A 26,349-nucleotide genomic window follows, 5' to 3' on the forward strand; every position below is an offset into this window, starting at 1 on the left:
AAACTGCAGCAACCTATCGATAGTTGTCGAATCAGTGTTGCTGGCTGACTACTTTGAAATTCAAAAATATACACGAAAGGTGTAATCTCGTTAACCATTAGTTAAATGACCAAAGATAAAAAACTATTTTCTAGGAATATTTGTGCTAATCATATTAAATTTGAATAATTACTGCAAAAAAAGTGCTTCAAATTTGAATAATAAAATCTCGCTATTCAGTGAAAATCTGTATTTTTATTACTGTTTGATTTATAGATGAAGGTCATCCCGAAATAAAAATTATGCAGGAACCAGCTGAGAGTGTTCGAAGAAAGTAGCATTACCATCCAGAAATGAAGTTCTCCAAAGAGACAGCCCGAATCTAATCGGCAAGGTGACACTGTTCGATGTATCTGGGGGTCTAACCGTGAAAGAAAAGTCTTTGATCGCTATCGAAACACATGGAGTTTAATAAACTTTAGTAATTGTAACTCGTAAGTGTTTGCGCGAATATGGTGAGTAGATATTTTAAATATGAATACACAGACGATAAGATGGAGAGCTGAACTACGTACTGAGTGGTATCTATTATGTCACGGCTCCATGTAACTTCCATTTCTGCAGTCATTGATACTCGGATTGTGCAGGGGCTCTTACTCGCAGCACTGACTTTAAATCGTACCATTAAACCAGAAGGTTGTAATTGGTCAACGGCACCGAATCAATGCAGGAAATCAATCTTTTTGGTTTGATTCAGCTTAGTAGTGAGTGATTCGGGGGTATTTTTTAATTCGCAAATATTATTATAACAAATTTCGGTAAATTAAAAGTGCAGTGATAAAAGTAGTCCACTTAATATAAAATAAAATGGTGAAAATCACAGAGATTTGTTTGTTGTTATGTTTTGTGTTCTGTGAAGTCAAATGTAAGACTGAAAAAAGAATGAAATTAATGTGCATACCAGATGTGTTGTAGTCGGAAATCAAATGTTTGGTCTATTTACCAGGTGTACGCTCACAAGGTATTATCCAACAAGCGTTGTATCTTGGGGATGCTTCCACCTACAATACAACGCGCGACGACTGTGTTTGGAAGCGCGGATTAGATATATATGACAAATGTCCTGATCCGGATATTAATTTATACTTATATTCGCAGATAAATGAAACCAAGGACAGGGTAAGTGTTGATTAAATTCTTTTTGAAAAAAAGAACCAAACCAATTACCAATAGTAAATAATCCTATGCTGTTGAGAACTGGAATTGAGAATTAAATTTAGAGTAGCTTTTTCTTCATTGGTTCGATATATTATACTTTGTGTACTCTGTTGCGGTAGAAAATATTTATCTTCTCCGAATGGATGTGATGAAAGGTCAGACTAACGTTTCTCATACAACCTCTATTGCATCTTATATAATAATACGTGCTCTCCATAAAATAATTTCTATATATTCAATAGCTTTCAACTACATTTTACATAGTCTAACCTCAGGTCCGTGATTGAAACCTCTTTTGTGGCAGATGGAACTCTAATCTTATGCCAAAATCATTTCATACAACATTCCCGGCAATCTTACCATTCCGTTCAGATAAACAAGGACGTTTTATTTAAAGAAACGATTTTAAATCAGTTAAATTATCACACCAAAGTACTTTTGGTCAGAATTTCCATTAGTATCCATAATAAAGGAACGTTTACTTATTGTATTGGAGGGTGACAGGAGTAATGTGTCATATATAATTAATGGTCATAAAAGCCACGATTATTAACTGTCTGGGAGGAGGGTAGGAGCCCACAATCCCTTGAGCAGTTTTTCCGATTTTAAATTGAAATGAATAGATGTAGGGTTTAGCCCATCTTCGCTTTCATTTGAAATGACTTCTGGTTCGGATAAGTTAGCAACGAATATCTAAATAATTTCTTTTCGATGGTGAACGAAATTTGCTTAAGCATTTTTATTTTTCATCTTGTTTGATAATCTTACTTTGCCAAGTAAATCATTTATTAGTTGGAGTTCATTTGCTGGGCACCTAGTTTAGTAAAGATATGTATGAAGCAATGAACATTCTTTATCTTGTAGTCTACCTTTTTTCACCATAAATTCGTCCACAAATCCAGTTCACTTCTTTTAAATGTTGACTTTAAATTCATGGTAATACCTTGATATATGGAACAGAGAATGCTACATACATAGATTTCATACCTAAATTAAATGAATTTGAAAAGAAGTTTTTAGATATGTTTATGAAATTTATTTCTAACTTGAAATTAATTTGCTAAGCATATTTATATATCTTCGTTTTCAATATTTGTCTATGGATATGCATCTGGTGTGTCAGTTTGAATCTGAACTTGAGTTTGGAACAGAAAGTTGTATACTACCAAGCATGCGTCATAGTCGAAGAAGCAACTCGAATATTTCACTTGTGAGGCACTCCATCTACCATGAAGTCAGGAAAATCTAATCACTGGAGATTATAAGTCAATCTGTAATCAGGTTTTTATCGCATTCCAAGTTGCATTCACGGAATATGCGATTGACTTAACAAAACGGTCGAAACATTGAGAAAGAGATTGGTCGTCTCACCCTCTCTCTCAGTGCACCTAGTATCGCTCCGCCATAGCACTCTGCCCACAGTTTCGGCGAGAGAACCCGCGGCGAGACTACTCGGATGCAATCGACTGGCGGACGTGAAAAAATTCGCGGTGGTTTTGCTTCGTGCGAGTGCCGGCTGCTTCTTAAAAGAAAGGTTTCAGTCCGTCCAAGGATATCCTCTTGGGTTTACCATCGATATCCAGACTGAACGAGGGCTCCCTAGAATCGAGGACCTTATAGAAACCCTCGTATCGTGGCTGCAGAGGCTTCCGGATGGCGTCATTCCTCACCAGAACGTGGGTACAAATGTCAAGTTTCCCGGAGGTGTAAATCACCGGCTGCGTGTGAATGTCTTCAAAGGCAAATCTTACACTTAAAATTTCGGCTAACTAACTACCTTCTAATTCAAACCATGTGCTGCTATGAACTTCAAGGGCATTGCCTCAGGCCACCGGATAAACCGATCAATGATAATAAGGCAATACTTGTAGCCGTGCAAGTTTTAGAAAGTGCCTATAATGTCGAGGTGTATAGTATGGAAGCGCCTTGTCGACCCAGAGGATACACCTACTTTTATCCTATCATATCCAGCGACTTTACATTTTTTTCATGCGATCCACTTCTTGGCGCAAGAATTCACATCCTTGTTCATGGACAGCCTCCTTGAGACCAACCGATTCGTTATCGCAATGCCAGGATGCGGAAGATCGTGCACCCAGCGAAACACTTCTTTACGAAAAGCGGGCGAAATATATGACCAAGGTATCTTTTCTTACAGTAGATAGAGGAATTTGAGCCGAAGTTAGAGAACTCCTTGAACTTGTATTTGGAGTCCGGTTGCAAACTCTGAAGAACTCCGTCATCCCTCTGGACCACAGCGATTGTTGAAAAATCAATTGCGGCTGGGATGTTGATCTCAGAGATCCGGGACAAAGTGTCAGCGACTAAGTTCTTTACCCGACACATGTTGAATGTTCGATATGCACTGGCTGTAGGCTAAGTGTCGAAGTTGTCGAGGGGACACTTCATCGAGCTTCAGTCAGAGGTTTATGGTCCGTGAAGAAGGTGAACGGCCTGCCTTCAAGGGAATATCGAAAGTGCGGTTAAGAATTCACTATTATAGGCGCTGTAATTCCGTTGAGCGGGATTCAACTGTTTTGAAGAAAAAATCCAACGGTAGTCAGCTTTGATTCACAATTTGGTGAAGAGTAGCGCCTGCTGCTGCGTCTGAGGTATCCACCAGTAAGTGCGTCTTGTTGAGGGAACGCGAATCCTTTTGGCCTTTGCGATACCCAAGGTCGAGAAAACACGACAGTTTGCCAAACAATCTTGGATGAGTGGAATGGGGTACCTGTCCGGAATCGTCTGGGCATTCAGGGGTCTATAATCTCCCGAAGGTCGCCATTCGCCATTGGGCTTGGAGAGTAAATGGAGTGGAGATAATCAACTCCTGTTGGAAGGTCTGCATACTGCCTGCTTAAGTGGTTGTTCAAACTCTTTTCGCACAACAGCGAGCTTCTGGGGCGGTAGAGGACTCATCCTCTAGAAGATTTGGGAGCAAGTAGTGTTGATAAGGTGCTGGACATCATCCATAATTTGCTGAGAGAGATTGGGAGAATGCGCCAATGCGTTAATCGATGATGACCTCAAAAATTATAGAAAGAGTGTTGTTGGAGCAGGTTGAAATTTTCCGTGATGGCCGAAGAGAGGTTGTGGGGTCTATCAGGGACCTATGATGCAAATCTTAAAGCAGCCCATAGTGACATAGAAAACCTGCGCCTAATATGGGGGCATTGATGCCATCCAAAATGGAGTGCATTGAAAAGGTCCTACTTAAACTAAGACTTACGTCTACTTACCTGCATTTAATTAATTAATATTCTGTGCGAACATCATAAAACATATTCTTTAATATATAGCAGAGGAGCAGAAAGGATGCATTCTCTTCCTCATTGTCTATTCTTTTGCATGAAAGAACATACGAGCTCTCAGTCAAACATGGAATATTATCGAAATGAACATTGAGCTATTTAATAAATATTGACGGCCTAAAATGATGTGCTAAAGACGAAATCCAACATCGTTCCTTGCTCGTTCAGTAGGGGAATCAACATGCAGTTGGGTTTAAAGGAATGTTAACTTATTCGGTAAAACACATTTAGAATAAAGGGTACAGATAAAAAGAACATTAAAATTAAAGGTATAAATTTGGTTATATATAAATACTTCAGTACTTTCTGTATTCTAAGTCAGTCAATTTCGAAAAAAAATATTACATGAACGAGTGTCGCCTCCGCTGCATTCAATCTTTCTCTCATGGCAAAAAATAGGAAAAAAAGCTCGGCGATGATTTCGTTTCGCTGCGGCGCTCCGCCAGCAGCAATTTTTTTTTATATGGTTTGTTTAAAGAGCACGTCTCACGGTAGGAACAAGTCTGGGGGGGGGGGCTTTTGGACTCGTTACTGCTGAGGCAATAAGGGTGTCACCATTCTGGCGTGAAACCTGGAGGTTTGATTCCTCCAACTGGAGGCCCGACTTGCATTGAAGGGCGTCAGTATGGACACGACCAGAGCATAACCTGACCCAGACAAAGTAAGACGGTAAAAGGCTTCAGAAGATTCTTAGGCATAGTTAACTACTGGCATCGTTTCCTATCCAAAGCCGCTCACCACTAACCGCTCCTTAAAACCAGGGAATCGCGGGAGGTTGTGTAGTCTCCTCAAGCCGTCTAGATACGTAATAGCAGCTAGTAAGTGCTACACATTTGGCATTTCCTCAATAGGTTGTACCCCAGCCGTGTTCGTCTATGCCTCAAACATCGCAATGGTCGCTGCTCTTCACTCGAAAATGAACCAAAGCGGGTTGAGTTTCTTTTCGAGTTGGCTCGCGCTCAATGGAACTATAACACCTACGATTGTGAGTGTTGAATACTTTCGTTTTTCCCTTGAAGGTGGATCATTCATCTTGTTCACAGACAACAAACACTACACTTCAGCTTTTCGGTAAAAGCCAGAAAAAGCATCTCATCTCTAATCTAAGCATCTTATCTTTATAAAACAGTTTACTTCGGACATTTAATGTGTGTCTAGTGAAGACAATTTAGTCGCCCGCGAGCTCAATATTCCAGCCGCAATCAATTTTTCGGCAATTGCTACGGTTCAGGAGAATGAATGACGGCGAATCCTGCCTTCTTCTCGCTTTTTTTCAGCTTCCGGCTCCACTCGCCCATGGGCGCTTGGTTGACTACTGATTCTCATGCCTTGCATGAAGGTTAGTAAAGCAAAGAGACTTTATTGAAAACACAGGTTGCTACATAAGCTGCAATCTCAACGATGACGGAGGTTCCACTCAAGTGCTCTGACGAGATTTTCCAAATAAGTTGGTTCGAACTCTCATTGTTGTTCTACGTAAAGTCTCCGGCACATCGCTGCAGGAAGGTATGTTTGCTTGGATCGTAATAGATAGGCTTGATGGCATCCAATTAAACTAACAGAAGGCCAATTGTCTGCAGAAATAAAATTGGGGACGTTACTTCGAGCCAGATTTGCGTTGAGCAAGCCTTATGTGCCGGAGCCCCCTTTCGATAAGTCCAATTCTGATTTGAAAAAGGGATTGACTGAGAGGTTTAACAATAGCTCCCAAAATACCTGCTTGGTACACCGCTGCCTTCGCTTTCACCCCTTTTTCGCAGAAATGCATACTTATAACACTATGGTATCTAACATCCCACCAAACCATCACTGAGACAGGGGATGACCTCGTTAAACTATTATTACTAGATTTTATAAAAGTAGTTTCTTTGTTTTTTATCGTTCTTTTTAAGTAAAACCATTAAAAACTTAGTATTTTATCAGTTTCTCGTGCTGACTGTGAACAACACAGGCGGCAGGAAGATTAATAAGTAGTCGGTATTTGGAAATCAAAGAAGCCTCCTGTTCTTTAGAGATGAGACTTATGGAAAATAGTGAAACAAGATCTAAATCAGCTGAAATGTTTGCCTTGCAGATTTTGTTCCATTATATGCCACTTTGATAATAGCTGTTTGTTTCTGCGGGTTACTCCGTGCAGAGAATACTTGAAAGACAATACGGCCACCGCAGGCTTTAGCGAATCTGAGAACATTCTCCAGAGACAGAGAGTGTGCAGATTCTTCATTGAGGAAAACCTTACCAAAGTGTCTTCGTCCTAGATCTGAAGAGGCTGAGCAGCTTCATAAAAAGTTCAGGGCCGTATTCTCCTCCTCCTCACATTGGCTGCACATAGCCGAAACCACAACCCCAATCTTTTTCATACGGTAGTTTAAGGAGCAGTGTCCCGTTAAAAGTAGTACTAGGGTTTTCATGTCCCACTTCTTAAGGGACAACAAAAATTCAGATTTCTCCACTCGGCTGCCTGAATCCTTGCAATTTTACCCTTTAGAGAAGTTGATTTTCGAATGCGAAAAAGCTGGTTCTGGCCCCACCACGGGACCTCGGCCGTCAGCGATCAGTCTGTCAGCCTCCACATTACAGCGATGTTTGAGTGCCCTTGCACCCCCATCAGGAACCTTTCGTTCAGTCGGTCAAGTTTCAGCAGCACCTGATGATAACTCCACACCAACTGGCTGTTTAGTGCTGATAATGCTGCCAGACTGTCGGAACAAATTCGAATGGTGCCCTTTTCCTGCTGCCAATGAAATGCCATATATTTCCGCCTGGAATATGGTCGTCATTTTTTCGAGGGGTCGGGTTAGTTCCATAATGAAAGTGGTTACCTTATGATAGCTTTTTTCAACAATTACAGAATTAATTCTATATAAGATATGCTACACAATCATATATAACGTATTAAAAATACAAAAAAAACAAATTTTATGGAAAACATCTTTAAAAACTTTGAGCACGTTTTTCCGGGCATTATATATTAAAAATAATTATGAGGAATAAGTAGGTGCTTTCGTACGACAAAGCTATTATTATTCCTACTTCTCTAGAGCGATAATTGCACATTTAAACACCTTGCTACGGGTCTAGGGTGAACTTAAAGAGGGATCGCAGCAAACTTTGACTTTAGTTTTATTTGAACAAATATCATAACGGGGAGTATTTTGAAGCCTAGGCACCATGTGCACGGAACACCATAATTTTTGTCAGATTTTTCGGTGGAGTAGTTCCTAAGAATGGGTCCTTGAAGTAATTGCCCCCTTTCCGACCTCCGCGCTCCACCCCTTTGAACTAACGTCAAGGCTAACATTTGTCTTGTTCAGTACACGAAAATCTCCTTTCTATGCATAACTATATTTAATGAAAAAACTTGGCACACTCTTTTAGGTAGCTGAGACCCTTCCCCCCTCCCTATGTTCAACGTGCAGTAATGTAATTTACCAAATGCGTGGAGATTTACAGTTTCTATCTTCCTACCACATTTGGTGTTAATAGGCGTAACCGTTTCTGAAAAAGTGCGTGTGACAGACAGACAGACATACAGTAACCCAACCAGTCCTCCAGACATTAGATTTATTAGGGACCTTTAGACTATTTGATATCAATGCTTGGAAGACCGAAGTGCAGCGTACCGATGAGAAGATAAATTTCATCAACTTTTTCATCCAAATTTTATTAAATATTTGGTAGAAATTATACTGTATGGAATGTAAGTTTAATGGAACACTCTTACATCTGACGCTCTTCAAGGGCGTATGACCGGATGAACAAAAATATTCGGCCTATGCTCACAAACAAAACATTGCTCAGAACTCCGCTAAAATTTCACAAGTAAAGTACAAGGATAAGGGCAAAGGGTTGTTTTTTGATGAGTAATCGTAGCTTCCTGCAGAATATATTAGAAAATTGATCTAGTCTAAGGACCGTTTTCATATTTCATGATCTCTCCTGAGTGGCTTCTCATGTTAACATTGGGCACCAACTTCATCACCTAAATTGCTTATTTTAGATTAACAGTTTTTCTTGATTTAATCTGTTTGGATATTCTGTAAAATACCCTATTTTTGTTTTATTATAAGTATCCTCCAATACTGTCAACCTTTGACATTTTATCAATTTCTTTGGTAATGTAAATAATTCATTTTTCCCTTTGGCATAGAAAGGTCGTTATCACAGCTTTTTTCCCACCAAGGGGCCAGGCTTCATTAAACTGTAGTTAATGGCACCTGAGCCGGACCACGAAACACACAACGTCAGCTTTTGGGGAACGTGGTTGGTGGTTCATTAGTTCTGTGCCGTTTACAAGCAAGGTCAGCTCGTTTTGAATGGTTGCACAACTTTGGTCGGTCAAAACATTGATCTGGGTGGAGTCGCGACGCTTTCAAATCACCATCCAGCTTATCAAACCATTGTTCTTTCGCCCGGCCTTTGCGCCGTTTCCCATCGGCTTCGATGTTCACACCAATCTTGGCAAGTGAATTCTCGGCAGCCCGAATCGAAGACGCTACTCTCACAATTTTTTCACAATCCGTGCAACCCTACATCGATCGCGGATATCCTCATTGTGAATATGATCAAGGCGCCACTGATTGAACGCAAGATCTTCGCCTCCATTAACGGCGCCCCGTTCGTAGATTAGGGTTTAAAAAAGACATAATTTCCCTTTTGCACGGCTTACCCGTCCTATTAAATAGTAAGCGACAAAGTCGCTAAAAATGGAAACCGGCATTATAGTCCCACGCTAGGCTCAAGTATGCCTTCTTTTATCCATCAGGCCTGATAAGGATGTTAGCTTTGAAGATTACAAAACAAAGTATGAACCCCCCACGTTCAGGTTATAACTGAAAAGAACCGCTTCCAGAAAATTTTGTTAACTTTCCAATTTTCCTCTGCAATTTCTTATTACCCTTGCTTAATGCAATTTTTCACTTTTATTGGAGAATAAGAGCCACCGAACAAACAAAAGCCAATTACCATAATTTCTTTGGATGGTTCATGCCTGTTATCAACGCAATTGAAAATTTGACAGAAATAAGAATAGGCTTTAATTAGTCAATATCCCAAAAAAATCAAAATTATTCAGATGACGAATATCATATTTTTATTTTTGGAAATTCAGTTGGACATCAATCAGAGGGATTGGCTTCGGAACTCCAGATGGGACCCCCAGAAGGATAATATCTTTATAATTCATGGATATGCAGGTAGCGACGATTCCTTGCCAATCACAGTTCTTAGAGACGGTAAGTGCAATGTCATAATTAAATGATTAAATTATTAATCACAAATTTTCTTGGCAAAGCTTATTTGAAACATGGAACCTTCAATGTCTTCATGGCCGATTGGGGAGCATTGGCCAAACCGCCATGCTATGTATCAGCCGTTCATAATCTAAAATCCGTGGCACGTTGTTTGGCTGAAAGCTTCACATTTCTGCGTGATTCCGGCCTAAAAGTGGAGAAAACAACTTGCGTGGGTCACTCACTTGGGGCTCACATATGCGGCCTGATTTCAAATTATCTTAGTTTTCGCGTTGAAAGGATTATTGGTATGCATGGTGGATTCCAACACAGATTTACGGAAGTTTTTGATAATAATATATATGATATTTAAGTTAAATTAATATTAATAACAGTTAACTGGGGTATTTTCTTTAGCACTTGACCCAGCACGTCCTCTTATAAAACCTGGTAACGCGAATCGTTTGGACAGTGGAGATGCTAAGGCAGTTCATGTTATCCATACTAATGCTGGATATTATGGAGAAAACAGCAGAGTAGGACATGTGGATTTCTGTGTTAATGGTGGTAAACGACAACCATACTGTGCAACTACAAGTAGTAAGTAAATTGAACAATTTAAAAGTGATAAAGACTGTAAACATTTTTTTATTGCTAATTCATATGTAGACGACTCACAATTACAAAAATATATTTTTTCACTTCTTAAATTATCCAGATATATGTAGGGAAAGTTGAGATGATAGATGTCTGCAGAAAGATATCCAGGCAAAATTAAATTTGAATCTTTCTAAATCAGTCACTTTATCTCATTGTGCTACGATTTATGTGCAGATATAAGAAGTACGAACAAGATGTTTATTACTTGCTTTTACCTTCAGATGTTGTGTCGAGTCCTCTTTATGGTATTATATCATATCATCCCTGATTCTCTAATGGTGCCGAGAAGACTCGACGAAATGCATATAGAATTATGGCAACTAATCGTTAAAATTTAACTGAAACTCTAAGCATTATTCAAATTAAACTTGCCTCTAGTTATTCTGTTTTGCTTATATAGACATAAGTAGGGCTTTAACCACATTTGCAAGTACAGTCTGGCAACAGCTTTTGATTTTGGCTGAATCCCATGCAGAAATGCTAAGGAAGTATAGATTTCAGGGAGGAGAGGTGTTTATCTTAAAGCTAACAGTGAAAATGAAAGAAAAAATTGATGAGGAAAGGTGAATTGTTATTATGACCTGGGAGTTAAACATTTTTGGGGATATTTTTATTTTTTTCAATTCCATCATCTAAATCAATCGGGTTTTTGGACGGGAAAAACTGGCAACGGCTATCGATAGCAAAAAACACTGAAGAATGATCCAGGGATTTTTTTCTTCAAGCTTTGCCCCGTTCATAAGCGGGATCGGCTCGTCGTGATCGTTTTCACCATTTTATTTTTGGATTTGGATAGGAGGAAAAAAAGGAAAAATAAATCGAGAATTAGTCCATAGTTCCAAGGAAACTCAGTTGCAGAAATCGATCTCATTATGATTTATCGAAAAAGCATCACGGAGGCTGACCCGGCGCTTCTGAAATCGATTCTGTGAAAGATAAGGGATTCCTTTGCAGTTTTTCATACTGGAAAAAGAAGTACATTGGCAATAGCAAAAAAATAATTTTTCAACCTGAATTTTGATCTCAGTAAGTCTGAAAGTTGGCAATTTCTTAGCTATAAAATGCGGCAAGCTACGACCGTACTTTGTTGAAAAGGGATTGAGTAGTTCTATGATTTTTTAATTTTATTTAAATTTCGAATTACAACAAATCGAAAAATCGGAAGCTGGACGCCATACCTCATGCTTTTGTGTATTTCTTTTATAAAAACATTTGAGTGAACATTTGTTCCATTAGAACCTAGCATGTAAAAATATCCATTTTCGCGTGATACTGACAATAAAAGTTTTGAATTTGCACTGAAGCAACAATTTTGACCTATTATAACTTTGTTAGTAACTTCGTGGTCCTAAGATAAACTCAAGGGCGGCTTTACAGTAGATTACTAAAAATTATGGCGATATACTATTATTAACCTTTTTGGAACAGGTATCGGTATGGAGGGTGTTTCGGAGCTTTGGCGCCATATAGTGGCTGCCTCTTAATTTGTTTTTTTCAGATCTTTGGGTTGGGTAGTTTCTGAGAATGGGGCCATGAAAGAAATGATCCCTTTCGACTCCCGCACTCCCCAGCAAATATTATAATAATAAAACTAAGACCGGCTTGGGAAAGTGCTACCTGAGACCTTTCATTTGATACCCCACATGCCTATATTTGATAAAGAGAAAATTTACACTCCCGATTGCATGTATTCGTCACAGTTCCCACCTTTCCACCAAATTTGATGTCAATCGCTATAACCGTTTCTGCGAAAAATGCATGTGACTGACAGACAGTGAGTCGATTTGAATAAGGTTTTGTTTTACACAGAACCTTAAAAATTTATTGTTTTTAAGGCGAACAATTTATGGAGTAAGTCATTAAAGAAAATTCCATATTATTCGTATTTAAAGTCAAAAATCTTAAAAAATACGGGAAGCGTGGGCATTTTATGCGAACGAAAAACCAATTTGACAGATGGAAAAAGGAAGCCTGGGAAACCAACAGGTCTTGAACTCGAGAAATGTACCTCGATGATCCTTCGGAGCGATGGGCTGTGTATTTTCATAAATTGGGGTCACACATTAACGACAATGGATAAATGCTGCCACCAAGCATGAAAGAAACTAGCCATGGAATTCATCGGTTTAAAAACCTCAAGATATACAAACTGCCTCCATCCAGATGCATGTTAATGAAGTATGTGATAGCTCATGTCGATTGATAGCAATGAAGATAGGAAGCTACAATTTTGAAACCGTTAAAAATTCTCCATATTGAGAGTCAAGATTTACAATCAATAATAGCGAAATCCATAAATAGTTGCTGGCAACCAACGGAGCTTACTTCAATTTATAAAAACTTTTCCACTCGAAATGTTTCACCATGGGCTCAAAGCTCCTGTTGTAGAGGACTTAGGGACAATGATCTTGCCAGCATTCATGCACTCCAAGGGGATTTAGGTTCTTAGAAAAAAAAATTGCGAACTCTTAGCCATGTTGAAGAGGAGAATCCTACGACGAACCTTTTGTCCCCAAGATAACGACCACCTCCCTTAGTCTATGTAAGAAGAGGAAATTTATGAGCGATAACACGGTGGACGTGGGTTAAATTCTGATCTATATGGTTGAGGCTGATGTTAGAAAAAAGACGTGGCACCCTATATCTCAAATAAAGCAACGACATAGACCAGGACGGCACTATCGAAATAGCGGAATGTTTGGAATTCTATATTAAAGCAGGCCTAGATCGGACACCGATTGTTGTACCGTTGATAAAAATGAATTCAGAAAAGTTTTTCATTGAAGCTGTAGAATGTCCAGTTTAAATATATATCTCTGATCCGAGAAAAAAATAAACATGGAGAAGACCAAAATCATCACACAAAGCAGAAGAAACACGCCAATCACACAGAACACGATACTAAATTATTACAACACTCAAAGAGTCGACAATTTCTCCAATGGAGAAGGCCTGTAAAGCGTATGTAAAATTGAAAAATTCTTAGGTGCTTATTGAAAGACAATGTGGAATGGTAACGACCAGCAGGAAAACTTCGAAACAGATATGTGCATTCAGTGGATCGCACAAGTTCCACATTGTTCGATTTTCGAAATTGGTGGACGAGGTTCTGATAACGAGACCTGGTTTAATTTTCGAGGCCCTTGCTTGCATCAATTTCATTCGATATCAAAAGTAAGATCAGCTTAGAAAAGTACTAATCCATCCCTTTAATATGACACCCCACATGAATATATGTATCCTGCGAAAAATATTGATGCACCCCTCGGTCGCATGTATGGAGGACCCCTTCAGCTTAACAGAAAATACTTGATATAAAGGGGTTAGTCTACATAAAAGGATTCACAGATACACCTTCTCACCAAATTTTGTGTCAATAAGTTCTGTCGGTTCCAAGTAAACTGGGTGTGACAGACAGACGAAAGGCAGACAGGCAAACGGATAAAGGCAGATATTGAATAGATTTCAATAAAGTTTTGTTTTTCGCAAAACCGTAAAGATGATTCTCCAAAGCCCTACAATCATCTGTTTGAAGATTTTTTATTGTTTCAACATATCGATTGAATTTAAATAAAGGATCATATTGGTGAAGCTCGAATGAATTCTTATTCAGATTACCGTTGCCGATCTTCACTAGGTATGAAGGAAAATAGCGCAAATTGAAAAAAACTGTACCTGAAAATCCACAACTCATTTATGTCCCACAGAAAATCAGGTTACTTATTAGAACGTCACTATGACCTTGATTGTTTTCACGATTTTGACTATCAAAAAATCACAAACCTGCATTATCTAGTATAACCCCGAAACAAAGACCAACATTTTCTGCTACAAAAAGTTAATTCGGTCACTTATTCTGGTTTGACATCTCTCCTTAACAAGTGAAGAGATTTTAGCTCAAAGAAGGCATATTCAAAAGCGAAGTTGGTACGAAGTAGGTATTCAATGCCATTCTGTATGACACCTTCTAAAGGTCTCAATTGACGCCGTTATGAAAAATATTCTCCGCCCAAACCAATCTTCCCAACCAATTATTTCTTAAAGTAGTTATAATCGACTTTGTGATGCCAGTCTTCTAACCTTGTCGCAACCGCTGCTCCCTCTACGCCTACTATTCGTATTTCAGAAAAAGACCAACGCCATTCATAATCCATTTTCACCAAGGCCATTTCCATCCGGCATTTTCACCTTTTTTGCTCAAATCCCAAATAGTGGCTAATTCGGATGATATTAACATGCAAATTTGAAAGAAAGCATGGAAGAAGCCTGCTGGCACAGGTTCTAGCCTTTCAAAATAATGATCAGTAGATTATTCGAGACCCTTTAAAAGATAAATTTGACTAAATATGTCTTATTGGATTTGAATCAAAGTGTGTAGGTTTTAGTGTTTTAACGATTCTAGGCCTCTTTCAAATCCCACACCCCCCCTTACTTTAATTTTTCCCTGACAATGGGAAAATGGTTTTCGGACCAGAGAAAAATTAGAATAAATTTATTACATTGCTTGGTAAATGTTGGGAAGATTTGTTTGGTGGGAATGTTAGCAAATTGAAATTTATACTTTTTAATTCTGACTTACCTATACTTCGTCCAATTTATTTTTTAAAGCGTGCCGAAAAATCTGTTGATCATATTTCTGAAAGGCCATAACCCAGGCCTTATCTAACTGACCCAGTGTAAGAAGTCGGACTAAAAATAGAGAAGGATAACACTAAACCATTATGCGGTGAACTGGCCCGCAAACATACGTGGGCCTCTCCAGGTAGGGCCAATTTCAAGCAACTTGACCACGTGCTAATTGAACGCCGCCACCTCTCAGCCTTGAGGAATGTCACAACATGTAGGGGGGCCAATATAGATTCGGATCACTAACCCGTTGGCATAGTGCTCCGGGCTCGAATTACCACCCAGAATCCCCTCTGACAATTAGGTGAGAGTGAATACTGAAGCCACCTTCAACACAGCCCTCCGTACCACCTATAAGGAGCAAATGGATGCCGCAATAACCGCAGCTAAAAGATTTCCTGCAGATGAAGCGTCAACAAATGATTTGCACAACCACCTGAAGAGGGTTATCATTGATACGGCCACAAACATACTTGGCCTCAACCGCAAGAAAAGTCGGAACAGCTGGTTTGATGATGAATGTAAGCCAGCAACGGAACGGAAGAATGCTGCACGCCGAGTAATGCTGCATTCTCAAAGAGCGCGAGCACGCGCAGAGACTTCTCACGAACTCCGGCGAGCGGAGAAGCGACTTCACGGAAAAAGGAAGCCGGGCAGAACCAACAGGTCTGCGAACTAGAAAAGTACAGGGAGCAACCCTACCAGGCGCGCAAGTTTTACCAACAAGTCAGCAAGATGAAGCCTTATACATCTTGATGTTCATCCTGCCGAGACAAAAATGAAAATCTGATTTCCAACAGAATGGACATATTGGAGCGATGGGTTGAATATTTTGATGAACCACTGAACAACAAGAACATCGTTGAGTTGGAGATCCCGCTAACCGAAAACGACGGATAAATACTGCCATACTACCACCAAGTATAGAAGAAACAGTCCGTGTAATTCATCGGTTTAAAAATCATAAGTTACCAGGAGCCGATGGAATTACAGCCGAATTGATTAAATATGGAGGCGACCAATTACATTAGGCGGTTCATCAACTTATACTCAATGTGTGTGAGGGCATCAATGACTGACGAATGGCGAAGAGGCATTATCTGTCCCATACATAAAAAGAGAGATATCACGCAGCGCAGCAATTATAGAGGTATCACGTTGTTCAGTACCATCTATAAAATAGTCTCCGCTATCTTGCTAGGTCGGACTATCCGCTCAGAACATCATTGGCCCATACAAAAGAGGCTTAACTCCAGACAAATCAGCAACAGATTAGATTTTCTCTCTGCGGCAAGTGATGGTAAAACTGTTGGAATATGGACACCAGTTGCACCATTTGTTCATTGGCTTTAAAGCCGCCTATGACAACATAGCCAAGTTTAAACTGTACATGGCCATGAGAGAATTCGGTATACCGACGAAATTAATAAGACTGACTAGATCGACCCTGACCAATGTGGGAGGCCAGATGAAAGCAGCAGGATCACTCTCGAGACCATTCAACATCAACAACGGTCTAAGGAAATGGGACGCCCTATCATGCGTCCTCTTCATCTTGGCCCTGAAGAAAGTGATTCGCGATGTCGATGTAAATTCGAGAGAGTCCACCCAACTACTGGCCTATCCTGACGATATTGGCACCGTGGGAAGAACAACCTGAGATGTATAGTTTACCTTCATCCAGATTGAGCACTCGGCTCGAGATCTTAGGCTGCATATTAATGAAGGCAAGACAAAGTACATGGTGACAACGTCAGCGCCAAAAAAACGAAAGAGCGAACAATATCGAATCACACTGGTCAAACGAAAACAATGAAGATAGGAGACCACAACTTTGAAACCATTGTAAATTTCTCCTACCTAGGGTCGAAAATCACAACCGATAATAGTTATGAGGATGAAATCCGCGCATGAAAATTCACATCGGGCTGCACCGCCATAGAAGAAGGAGATATGTCAAAAATTTATCAAAAAAAAAATAAGCAAGTCGGCAAACCGAAACTAGACGTTTCGGGTATGAACGGTTTTGTAAATTGCTTATATAAGCATATTTGAGTAGGCATTTGTCCATTTGTACCTAGCTCGTAATATTTATGCATTTACTTTGCCAGACCATTCACTTGACATTCAGTCTTAGAATGGAATGAATTTCTAAAAAAGTGACAACGTGGAGATATTATAACTCTGTTAGTAATAGTGGGATTTCCACCAAACTTGGTGGTTTCGTGCTCTATAGTACAGCGTTTATTATTGATAATGAACTTGATGATTCTAGGATAAACTTAAGTAGGGTTTTTTACGAAATATTGGGCTTCTCAATTATTGGGAGTGCAAAATAAAGAAAATTAACTCTGGGATCCGGCAAATTTGCACAAATTAGCTGAAAATATCATACGAATAATTGATGTAAAAATTATCGGGATTCCACTGTATAATATTATTAACTTTATTTAAACAGGTATCGGTATGGAGAGTATTTTAAGGCCTAAATACCATTTTTTCAGATATTTGGGTTGGGTGATCTCTGAGAGCAGATCCTCGAAGTAACTCACCCCTTTGGGATCGTCGCACCCTCCCCCCCTTTCTGAAAGTATTAAGGATAATTATCTTTTCTAGATTCTTATATCTCATCTTGAAATCCCACAAATTTTTTGAGAAGAATGAATGTGCCGTAAAGTCACAAGAAGGGATGTATTAAAATTTGCTCGTAATCTAGAGTCGCATTTTTGTTCATTTTAAATAATAATTGTCAATTTATAATTTAAACTTTAACCACTTCAAATTCATCAAAACAAAATATTTTTTAACGAACACATATTTCTAACACGGAGAACTTACATAGCTCTAAAATATTAAATAGTGAAACCCGTGACGTTGCAATTGCATAGTAAAAATCATCCCTTGCTGTATATTTCCAGATGAGAACCTGTGCAGTCATATTTGGTCCATTTGTTACCTAGCTCAGAGTATTTTTGCGGAAAATGAACCTCATGCAGAACCATGTGCACGACGATGCCCATCCGGAATTGGCAGCAAATCACGAAGTGCAATTTTCAGAAGAGATCGAAGTTTGGCACGATATGCTGTTCGGAACGCAATTCCGATGGGACAGCACACCCCAGTGAAGTAAGGAATAAAATAATAAAATAATTTAAAACCTTTTAAGTGTATTAAACATAAATTAAATTTTCAGTGCTCTCGGATCGTATTGTTTGAAAGATAACACGCCCCCCTTCTGCCCAACTTCGCCAGACTCGATTGGAGATCACAGATGCTGCCTTCACAAAGCTACTAGAGATTAAGGACTTTAGTGCTGTTGAACAATTTTTAATTTTTATTTGTTACCATAGGATTTAGGGAGTATTGTTGGCTTATATTCAAGAAATTTTTATATAAACGGAAAAAATCTCTAAATATAACAATCGTTTTGTTTGCTCTAGGGTTTAGATAAGCCGACTATAATATTTTTGGGATAATATAGAACTTTATGATCATACGAACTAAGTTATAGTTGAAATGAATTCATTGCTAGTAGTCGGTAGGTTTTTATCTGTGCATAATCAGTAATTTCTATCTTCAAAGAATGATGCAATAGCCTTTCCTCCTGGTTTCAATAAGGTTAGATCAAATGTTACCGTTTAAAACAAATTAACGGAAAAAAACGAATTGAGGTAACCTTACATTGTTAATAATGGTGGGATTCCTACCAAATTTCCCAGTTTTATGTGTTTCTGCTTGTCCAACTTAGTACTTCTACGGTGAACTTTAGGCGGAGGAGTTCGAGATGGAGATTATACTGATAATAATATAGTATTATTAGCTTTATCAGAGCATTCATCTAGATGGGCAGAAATTTAAGATCTAGAAGTCATCTGGGCAGTTACAGCAAATGATGTCTTGACTCAAATGTGCACTTAATGAAGACATTTCATTTGATATCCAGAAAACAATATTGGATATACGGGGAGCCTTCGTAAACTAGACATAAAATTACGCCATTTATCAGTAGTTTAAGTACTCACAGTTCCCGTTCGAGACTTTTTCTTTTGTTCAAAACTTCCTGACTATAGATAAATTACGACGGAAAAATGAAAACAACTGCTAGACAAAACCCCTGTGGGGCCAGGCTGAGAACGTACTTTTCCATTTGAAGTTTATCACCACGAAAAGTTGCCGACCTTTACCTATCATTGCTATTGGAAACTTTAAGGCCATCATAAAGCGAAGATTCATCATCATCAACGGCGCAACAACTGGTATCCGGTCTAGGCCTGCCTTAAAAAGGAACTCCAGACATCCTGATTTTGCGCCGAGGTCCACTAATTCGATATCCCAAAAAGCTGTCTGGCGCCCTGACCTACGCCATCGTTGCATCTCAGGCAGGGTCTGCCTCGTCTTCTTATAGACTTTTCGGGTGGGATCATACTCACCCATATGAATTAAGTGACCCGCCCACCGCAACGTGTTCAGCCGGATTTTATTCACAACCAAACGGTCGTGGCATCGCTCATAGATTTCTTCGTTATGTAGGCTACGGAATCGTCCATCTTAATGTAGGGAATCAATCATTTTTTGGAGGATTTCATTTACCTTAAAGAGGAAGCATAATAGGGCATCCCTTTGTCGTAGACGGTTGTTGATTTCGAATGGTCTTGAGAGTGATCCTGCTGCTTTTATATGGCCTCGCACATTGGTCAGGGTCAGTCTAGTCAGTCTTATCAATTTCGTCGGGATACCGAATTCTCTCAAGGCCGTGCGACTGATGTCCATATTCCAACAATTTTTTCATCACTTGTCGCAGAGAGAAAATCTGATCTGTTACTGATTTGCCTGGAGTGAAGCCTCTTTGGTATGGGCAAATGATGTTTTGTGCATATAGGGCTATTCGGCCTAGCAAGATAGAGGAGAATATCTTACTCAGCAACGTGATACCTCTATAATTGCTGCACCTTGTGATAACTCCCTTTCTATGTATGAGGCAGATAATGCCTCTTTACTAGTCGTCAGGCATTGATTCGGTGTCCCACACCTTGAGCACAAGTTAATGAACCACTTGGTGTAATTGGTCGCCTTCATATTTAACCAATTCGTTGAATGCACGGGCTGTTTCGTCTACACTTGGTGGTGGCAGTATTTGTCCGTCGTCTTCAGTTGGTCGGACCTCCAACTCGCCGAGGTTTTGGTTGTTCAGTAGTTCATCAAAGTACTCAACCTATCGCTCCAATATGCTCATTCTGTCAGAAATAAGGTTTCCCTCTTTGTCTCGGCAGGGTGAGCATCGAGGTGTATCAGGCTTCATCCTGCTGACTTGTTGGAAAAAGTTCCGCACGTGGTGCGGTTGCTCCCTGTACTTTTCGAGTTCACAAACCTGTTGATTCTGCAAGGCTTCCTTTTTCCATCTGTGAAGTCGCGTCTCCGCTCGCCGGAGTTCGTGACAAGTTTCTGCGCGTCCTTTGAGAACGCAACATTACTCTGTATGCAGCATTCTTCCGTTCCGTTGCTTACATTCGTCGTCAAACCAGCCGTTCCGATTCTTTTTGCGGCTGAGGCCAAGTATATTCCTCCTTCTCTACTTGGCTGGGAGATGGTTTCTGGATACTACTCGATACAAAAGTCTAAAACTGCCTGATGATGACTATATCGTCATTTCGACCCTGTGGGTGAAAAGGCAGATAGCCGAAGCTGCAATGGAGGTAAAGATTTTTGAACACATAATCAATATATAAAAAACAAAATTACTTCAATAAAAAAATATTCAAATGACCATCGGTTAATATCATATACCATTGGGGTGACATTGTTCAAATCATCGTGCACAAATCCGTTCTCTCTACATTGAATTTCTGGGCCCAGGGAAGGTGTTTGACCATGTGCCAAACAAACTCATCTGATATGCATGATAATTCGGTAAAAGAGACAGTTTAGTTACAGCTCTCACTTTGTGAACACCATAAAAAGAAGGATTCAAATAAGAATCCAAATATATAACCACGACTTTCATTCAACTTCTGCTAACAACGTAACCTGGCAATTGCCAAAGAGGTTACATATAGTTGCAGTGTGTTATATGGCAAATTGTTTTTAAGAAAAGATATTTAAAAATAGCCGATCAATTACTATTTCGCAGGAATGCTATTTCTGGGAATACCTCCTATACGATAGCCCGATAACAGTCCATCTTGCTACAAAATTGTCGTTATTATATCGAATTTTCTTGTCACTGGAGGAAGAATTTGTGAAAATGCTAACTTATGTTATCGTAATTAATAAGTAGCATAAATTTGATGTTGATTGGAGTGTTAGTTTTTTATTGATCGATGTAGGTTTGAAAGAAAAAGTGTTTCCTGTTTACTCCTTAGTCAAGTATAGGGTGCCCGCACAATCAGACTGTGCTTCAGTTTCACTATCATCACACTTGACGCTATGCAAGTGATAAGCTCACTACAGCGAAATGAACACAGACACTCATGACGAGTGGATTCGAAACCGGAGCAGTGAGATTGAGAGGCTGGCGCTTTACCCCCTCAACTATCGCACTCCTCGTTCAAAAGTCAATACACAATTATGCTGGAGCAGGAGGAAATGCGTTAGAAATAGCTACAACTTCGGACCTAATGCTACGATTATTATGAAATTTGGTGGGAAACAAACTCTGATCTCGTTCGAAATGAAAACATCTGCGATCGATATGGGGTTGGATCTATTGTGCTGAAGATTGGTCTGACGAGAGCTCATTTGCTGAGATGGGCCTGAATAACAAAGTTGATGGAGAATGACCCAAAAACGGACGGAAGTTGTAATGGTTCGATAAGATAAATGGCGATTTGAGACCCTTTCGACTCCACCTGAATCAAATCTACGAGGAAAATGGCAAATCCGATCTAGACGAAGCGCTGGACGGGACTCGAGCTAAAGAAGAACAAGAAAAATATACAGTATACGAGGGGGGACCCAAAAAAAATGGGAGTTTCGTCATAACTTCTTTATTTCTCAATATTTTTATACCAAATTTTGATCACCTTTAAAGTATTCGCCATTGACTACAACGCACTTCTCCAAACGATTCTTCCATTGTTCAAAACATTTTTTAAATTCATTCATCGACATGTCTTTTAACCCTTCCAGCGATTTTTGTTTCACCTCCTCCACAGTGGCAAAACGATTTCCTTTCATATTTCTTTTCAGTCTGGGGAACAAAAAGAAGTCACAGAGGGCTAGATCCGGTGAGTTTGGGGGGTAGACAATCAGTGCTCCACAAAACGAGCTATGTAGGCCGGCGTGTTGTCATGATGTAAGAACCAGTCGCCTGTGCGCCAAATTCAGGGTCCTCTTCAAGCTGATTTTGAAGCTCAAAACATGCCTGAAGTTGACGCTCCCTTTGCTCGTCTGTGATGAAAGTGCGGGACGAATCTGGTTGCTACCCTTCTCATGTGCAAATCTTCGGATAAAATAAAATTGAACTCCATGACATTCCCGACATCTCACAGAGTTGATCAATGGTTCGGCGACGGTTTTCACGAACGAGGGCATTGATTTTGTCGACGTTTTCATCAGTTCTTGATGTTGAGAGGCGTCCTGAACGAAGTTGGTCTTCAATAGAGATTTCTCAATTTTTAAAAAGTGAAAACCAATCGTAAACTCTGGTTTTACTTAAGGCAGCATCCCCATAAGCAGTCTTAAGCATTACAATAGTTTCTGCGGCCGACTTCCCCAATAGGAAACAAAATTTCACAGCCACGCCTCGTTCTCGACAATTGCCATTACGTTTTCGCCAAAATGTAAAATGTTGTTTTACTAAAAGAAATCTCACAGGCGAACCGATGCACTCACAGCGACGCAACTTCGCACATTGACGCAGATGGCGTAACACTAATGGACATGTTAAACAATAGGCTCCCCCACTCTCCCTCCCCACCACAGCGTAATTCCCGGAACTTATGGGTCCCCCTTCGTATATTGAAACTATCGATGAAGAAGACTTTACACAGGAGGTAAAACTTGTCAAAAAAATAGGAATGAATTATACGGTTTGAGGCCAAGTTAAGATCGCAATGCGTTCTGCGCTGTATTGTGTTTTGTGTTTCTATTGCACTTCTGTGTGTGCGAATTCATGTAACTAAGCAATCAGCTGTAAAGAACCAATACATACATAAATACAACAGGAAATGCAGTGCAATATTATTCGAATCCCCGTCTTCTACGCTTAGTTTTGGTACCAAGCTGGAAAATTTCTATATCAAACCCGACCAGATGCACTAACGTCAGCACACAAATGAGAACCAATATCAATGATGATAGAACGCAACAGGGATCCCCCCAACTCCCCAGAGGCTATATTTTCTGTTGCGCAAAACTTCAAGAGTTGCCTAAGCAGTTTCACCTCCTGCGTATAGTGTTCTTGCTATGGATTGATCTATCCTGTCAGATGGTGATAGATAGATAGATAGGTGATGGTGGTGATGTATGCATAATTTTTTTTTCTAGGTTTTTCCCAGCTTTCAATGCAGCAAATTGTTAGCAGCATTGGAAGAGGAGGATAAATTAACTGTTGCTGAAATATTAGAGCGGTGGAACGTACATTATTATTATTATTCTGTTAAGGGAAAGTCGCACCGCGTCCCTGAAGAACTATTGTGCCCCTTTTACTGGTTATAGTGTACCTGTTGATCATAGTATCTCAAGCAGGCCTGTAACCGTTAGGAACTTTAGTATGTTCCCCACTTCCAGAAGTTTCAGCTTTGCATCTGGTATTAAGTGTTCTCCCACATGTATCGACCTACTCTGCACAAGTGCCGGACACTGTCCCAGGACGTGCATGGAGGTTTCGTCCTCCTCCTCACAGAACCTGCAGGCAGTGTCCGTAGATATTCCTAGCTTCCCTAGGTGATAGTTCAGCCGACAATGACCAGTGAGAATTCCCACTATGATTCTTTTGGTGAGGTTTAAGCAATCCTTTGTACGCATGGGTTAGTATCCCCCAATAAGCACCCTGGACTTATTGGGGGATACGAACCCATGCGTGGAACGTACATAGTATCATCATATAAGCAAAAATCTAGGTTATGTTATGAAACTTCATTTCTGGGTTACCTTCGAATTGTCCCTCGGGAACAAAGGAGACCACCTTTTCGAAAGATGAAAAACCAAACACCCTCCATCGACATCATGATGAGGATTTTACCCTCGTAAGATCTTACTATTTGTTTGATAATATACTCGAAAGATTATTCACTGAGAACTGTTACTTAACAGCCAGAATCTAATAGCGGAAGTATATTGTGCCCAGCTAAAGCGTCTCGACGTAGCATAGAAGGAAAACACTCCCTTCCGGGTGAATAGAAGTAACATCATATATCCCATCAAAAGGCTAGGTCTTATTTTGCTGGACCCACTAGGAGGAAAATGTTGAAGTTAGGTTGTCAGCAGCAGATTCAACTATCCTAACCTTGGACAATCATATTTTAACGGATACGTTTTAGAAAACGGACTTAATTTTACAAAACGGGATTTTGTTTCTATCAGACCTTTGCCAATATTTATTAGTTCGAAAATGTTAATACGTTTTTTTTAAATTCGACTTTTTTAGAGGCTCATTTCACGAACATCCGCGGCTAGTGACTAGCATTGAAAATATAGTATACTACAAACTAGGAAATATTATAAATGATATATGTTTCAATAAAAGATAAGGGCGAAACTCTATGGTCGGTGAAAATTATTGTTTACTAATTTGCAACAAAATCCAGTATACTGAGGCAACTCCAGCATCATTCGAAACTTCTCTACCCACGTTTATTTACTGTTCAATCTACACCTATCTGACTATGCATATTCATTTTGAATTCCAGTAGAGGCTTCTCCGTATTCGTTTGGGCGGCTTACGTGTTATGTTTCAATAATCTATTCTGTAACAGAAACAATGGGAGTCTTCTCCGTCCAAAGAACTCAACCATAAATTTGGACTAAACTTATCATATTTATGTTCAGAATTATAATTGTACGCCACTTCTAGTTTTAGCTTATTTACTTCCTTATTCAAACGCTCATTTTGACAAGACGAGGCGGATTACTTTGTGAAATTATTACAGGCAGGATCAGCTGGTTCTTGTCTATTATCATTATCATATCATATAATGCATGAGAAATGGCGTATAAGGTCTTCCAAATAAAAGAATTGCTCGCGGTAGTTTTCGCCAAGAGGCGTCTATGGAACAACACGAAATTTAAATTATTTATATTAGTTATGCTGATGAGGAATTAGATGAATTACGGAAGTTATCACTACTTTTTACAATCAAATGGAATCTTTAGACAATACTACAATATTATCTACCTTTTTCCATGTATGTATATATTTGGATTTTGCGGCAATCCACAAATTTCCCATAAGCCGTTCCGATTCTTTTTGCGGCTGAGGCCAAGTACATCTAGGGCCGTATTTATGATAACGTTCTTCAGGTGACTGTGAAGATCATTTGTTGATGTTTCACCTCCAGGATCTCTGTTGACTGCGGTTATTGCGGCATCCATTTCCCTCTTATAGGTGTTTCGGAAGGCTGCGTTGTGGATGGCTTCAATGTTAACACTCAGTTGATTGTCAGAGGAGATTCTGGGTGGTGTTGTTATTCGAAATCGGAGCACCATGCCAATGCGATAGTGGTCCGAGTCTATATTGGGCCTCCTATATGTTCTGACATTCATCAAGGCTGAGAAGTGGCGGCGTTCGATCAGCACGTGGCCAATTTAGTTGAAAGTGGTCCAGTCTCGAGAGGCCCACGTATGTTTGTGGACCGCTTTCCGCGCAAACCAGATACTTCCAACAACCATTTCGTGTGATACTGCTAATTGAATGATCCGCAGTCCGTTCTCATTCGTATTTTGGTGTAAGCTATGGGAGCCAACGTATCGCGTGAATACGGGCTCCTTCCCTACTTAGCTGGAAGATGGTTTCTGGATACTACTCGACAAAAAAGTCTAAAACTGGCTGATGATGACTATATCGTCATTTCGCCCCTGTGGGTGAAAAGGCAGATAGCCACAGCTGCAATCGAGGTAAAGATTTTTGAACACATAATCAATATATCAATCCACAAATTTCCCATAAGCGATATACTCTCTTACTGTACTCTTCCGACAGTTTCTACGAAGATCCAGCCCTTGTCTTGAACTATATAATATTATACCAAAGATCAACACTTAAATTGTAGATACTATTATAAGAGGCCCATATTGAGGTTTCCTATATAAAGGTAATAAAATTTAAAGAAACTGCATATATCATAAATAATACTTTACTACAACATACGAGTATTACATATACTCGT

At 39.6% G+C, this 26,349-nt stretch overlaps 1 protein-coding gene across 1 annotated transcript; it reads left to right on the forward strand.

The window, feature by feature from the left end:
* The first annotated feature begins 294 nt into the window (after window positions 1–294).
* LOC119659897 (phospholipase A1-like) lies at window positions 295–18,371 on the forward strand. Its single transcript, XM_038068225.1, has 7 exons — window positions 295–904; window positions 986–1,158; window positions 9,619–9,742; window positions 9,802–10,047; window positions 10,157–10,339; window positions 17,944–18,151; window positions 18,219–18,371. The coding sequence occupies exons 1-7, from the start codon at window positions 847–849 to the stop codon at window positions 18,325–18,327; spliced, it is 1,101 nt and encodes a 366-aa protein (XP_037924153.1). The 5' UTR covers window positions 295–846; the 3' UTR covers window positions 18,328–18,371.
* The last annotated feature ends 7,978 nt before the right edge of the window (window positions 18,372–26,349 follow it).

Source organism: Hermetia illucens, chromosome 1 (assembly GCF_905115235.1).
Source record: "Hermetia illucens chromosome 1, iHerIll2.2.curated.20191125, whole genome shotgun sequence".
NCBI lineage: Eukaryota > Metazoa > Arthropoda > Insecta > Diptera > Stratiomyidae > Hermetia > Hermetia illucens.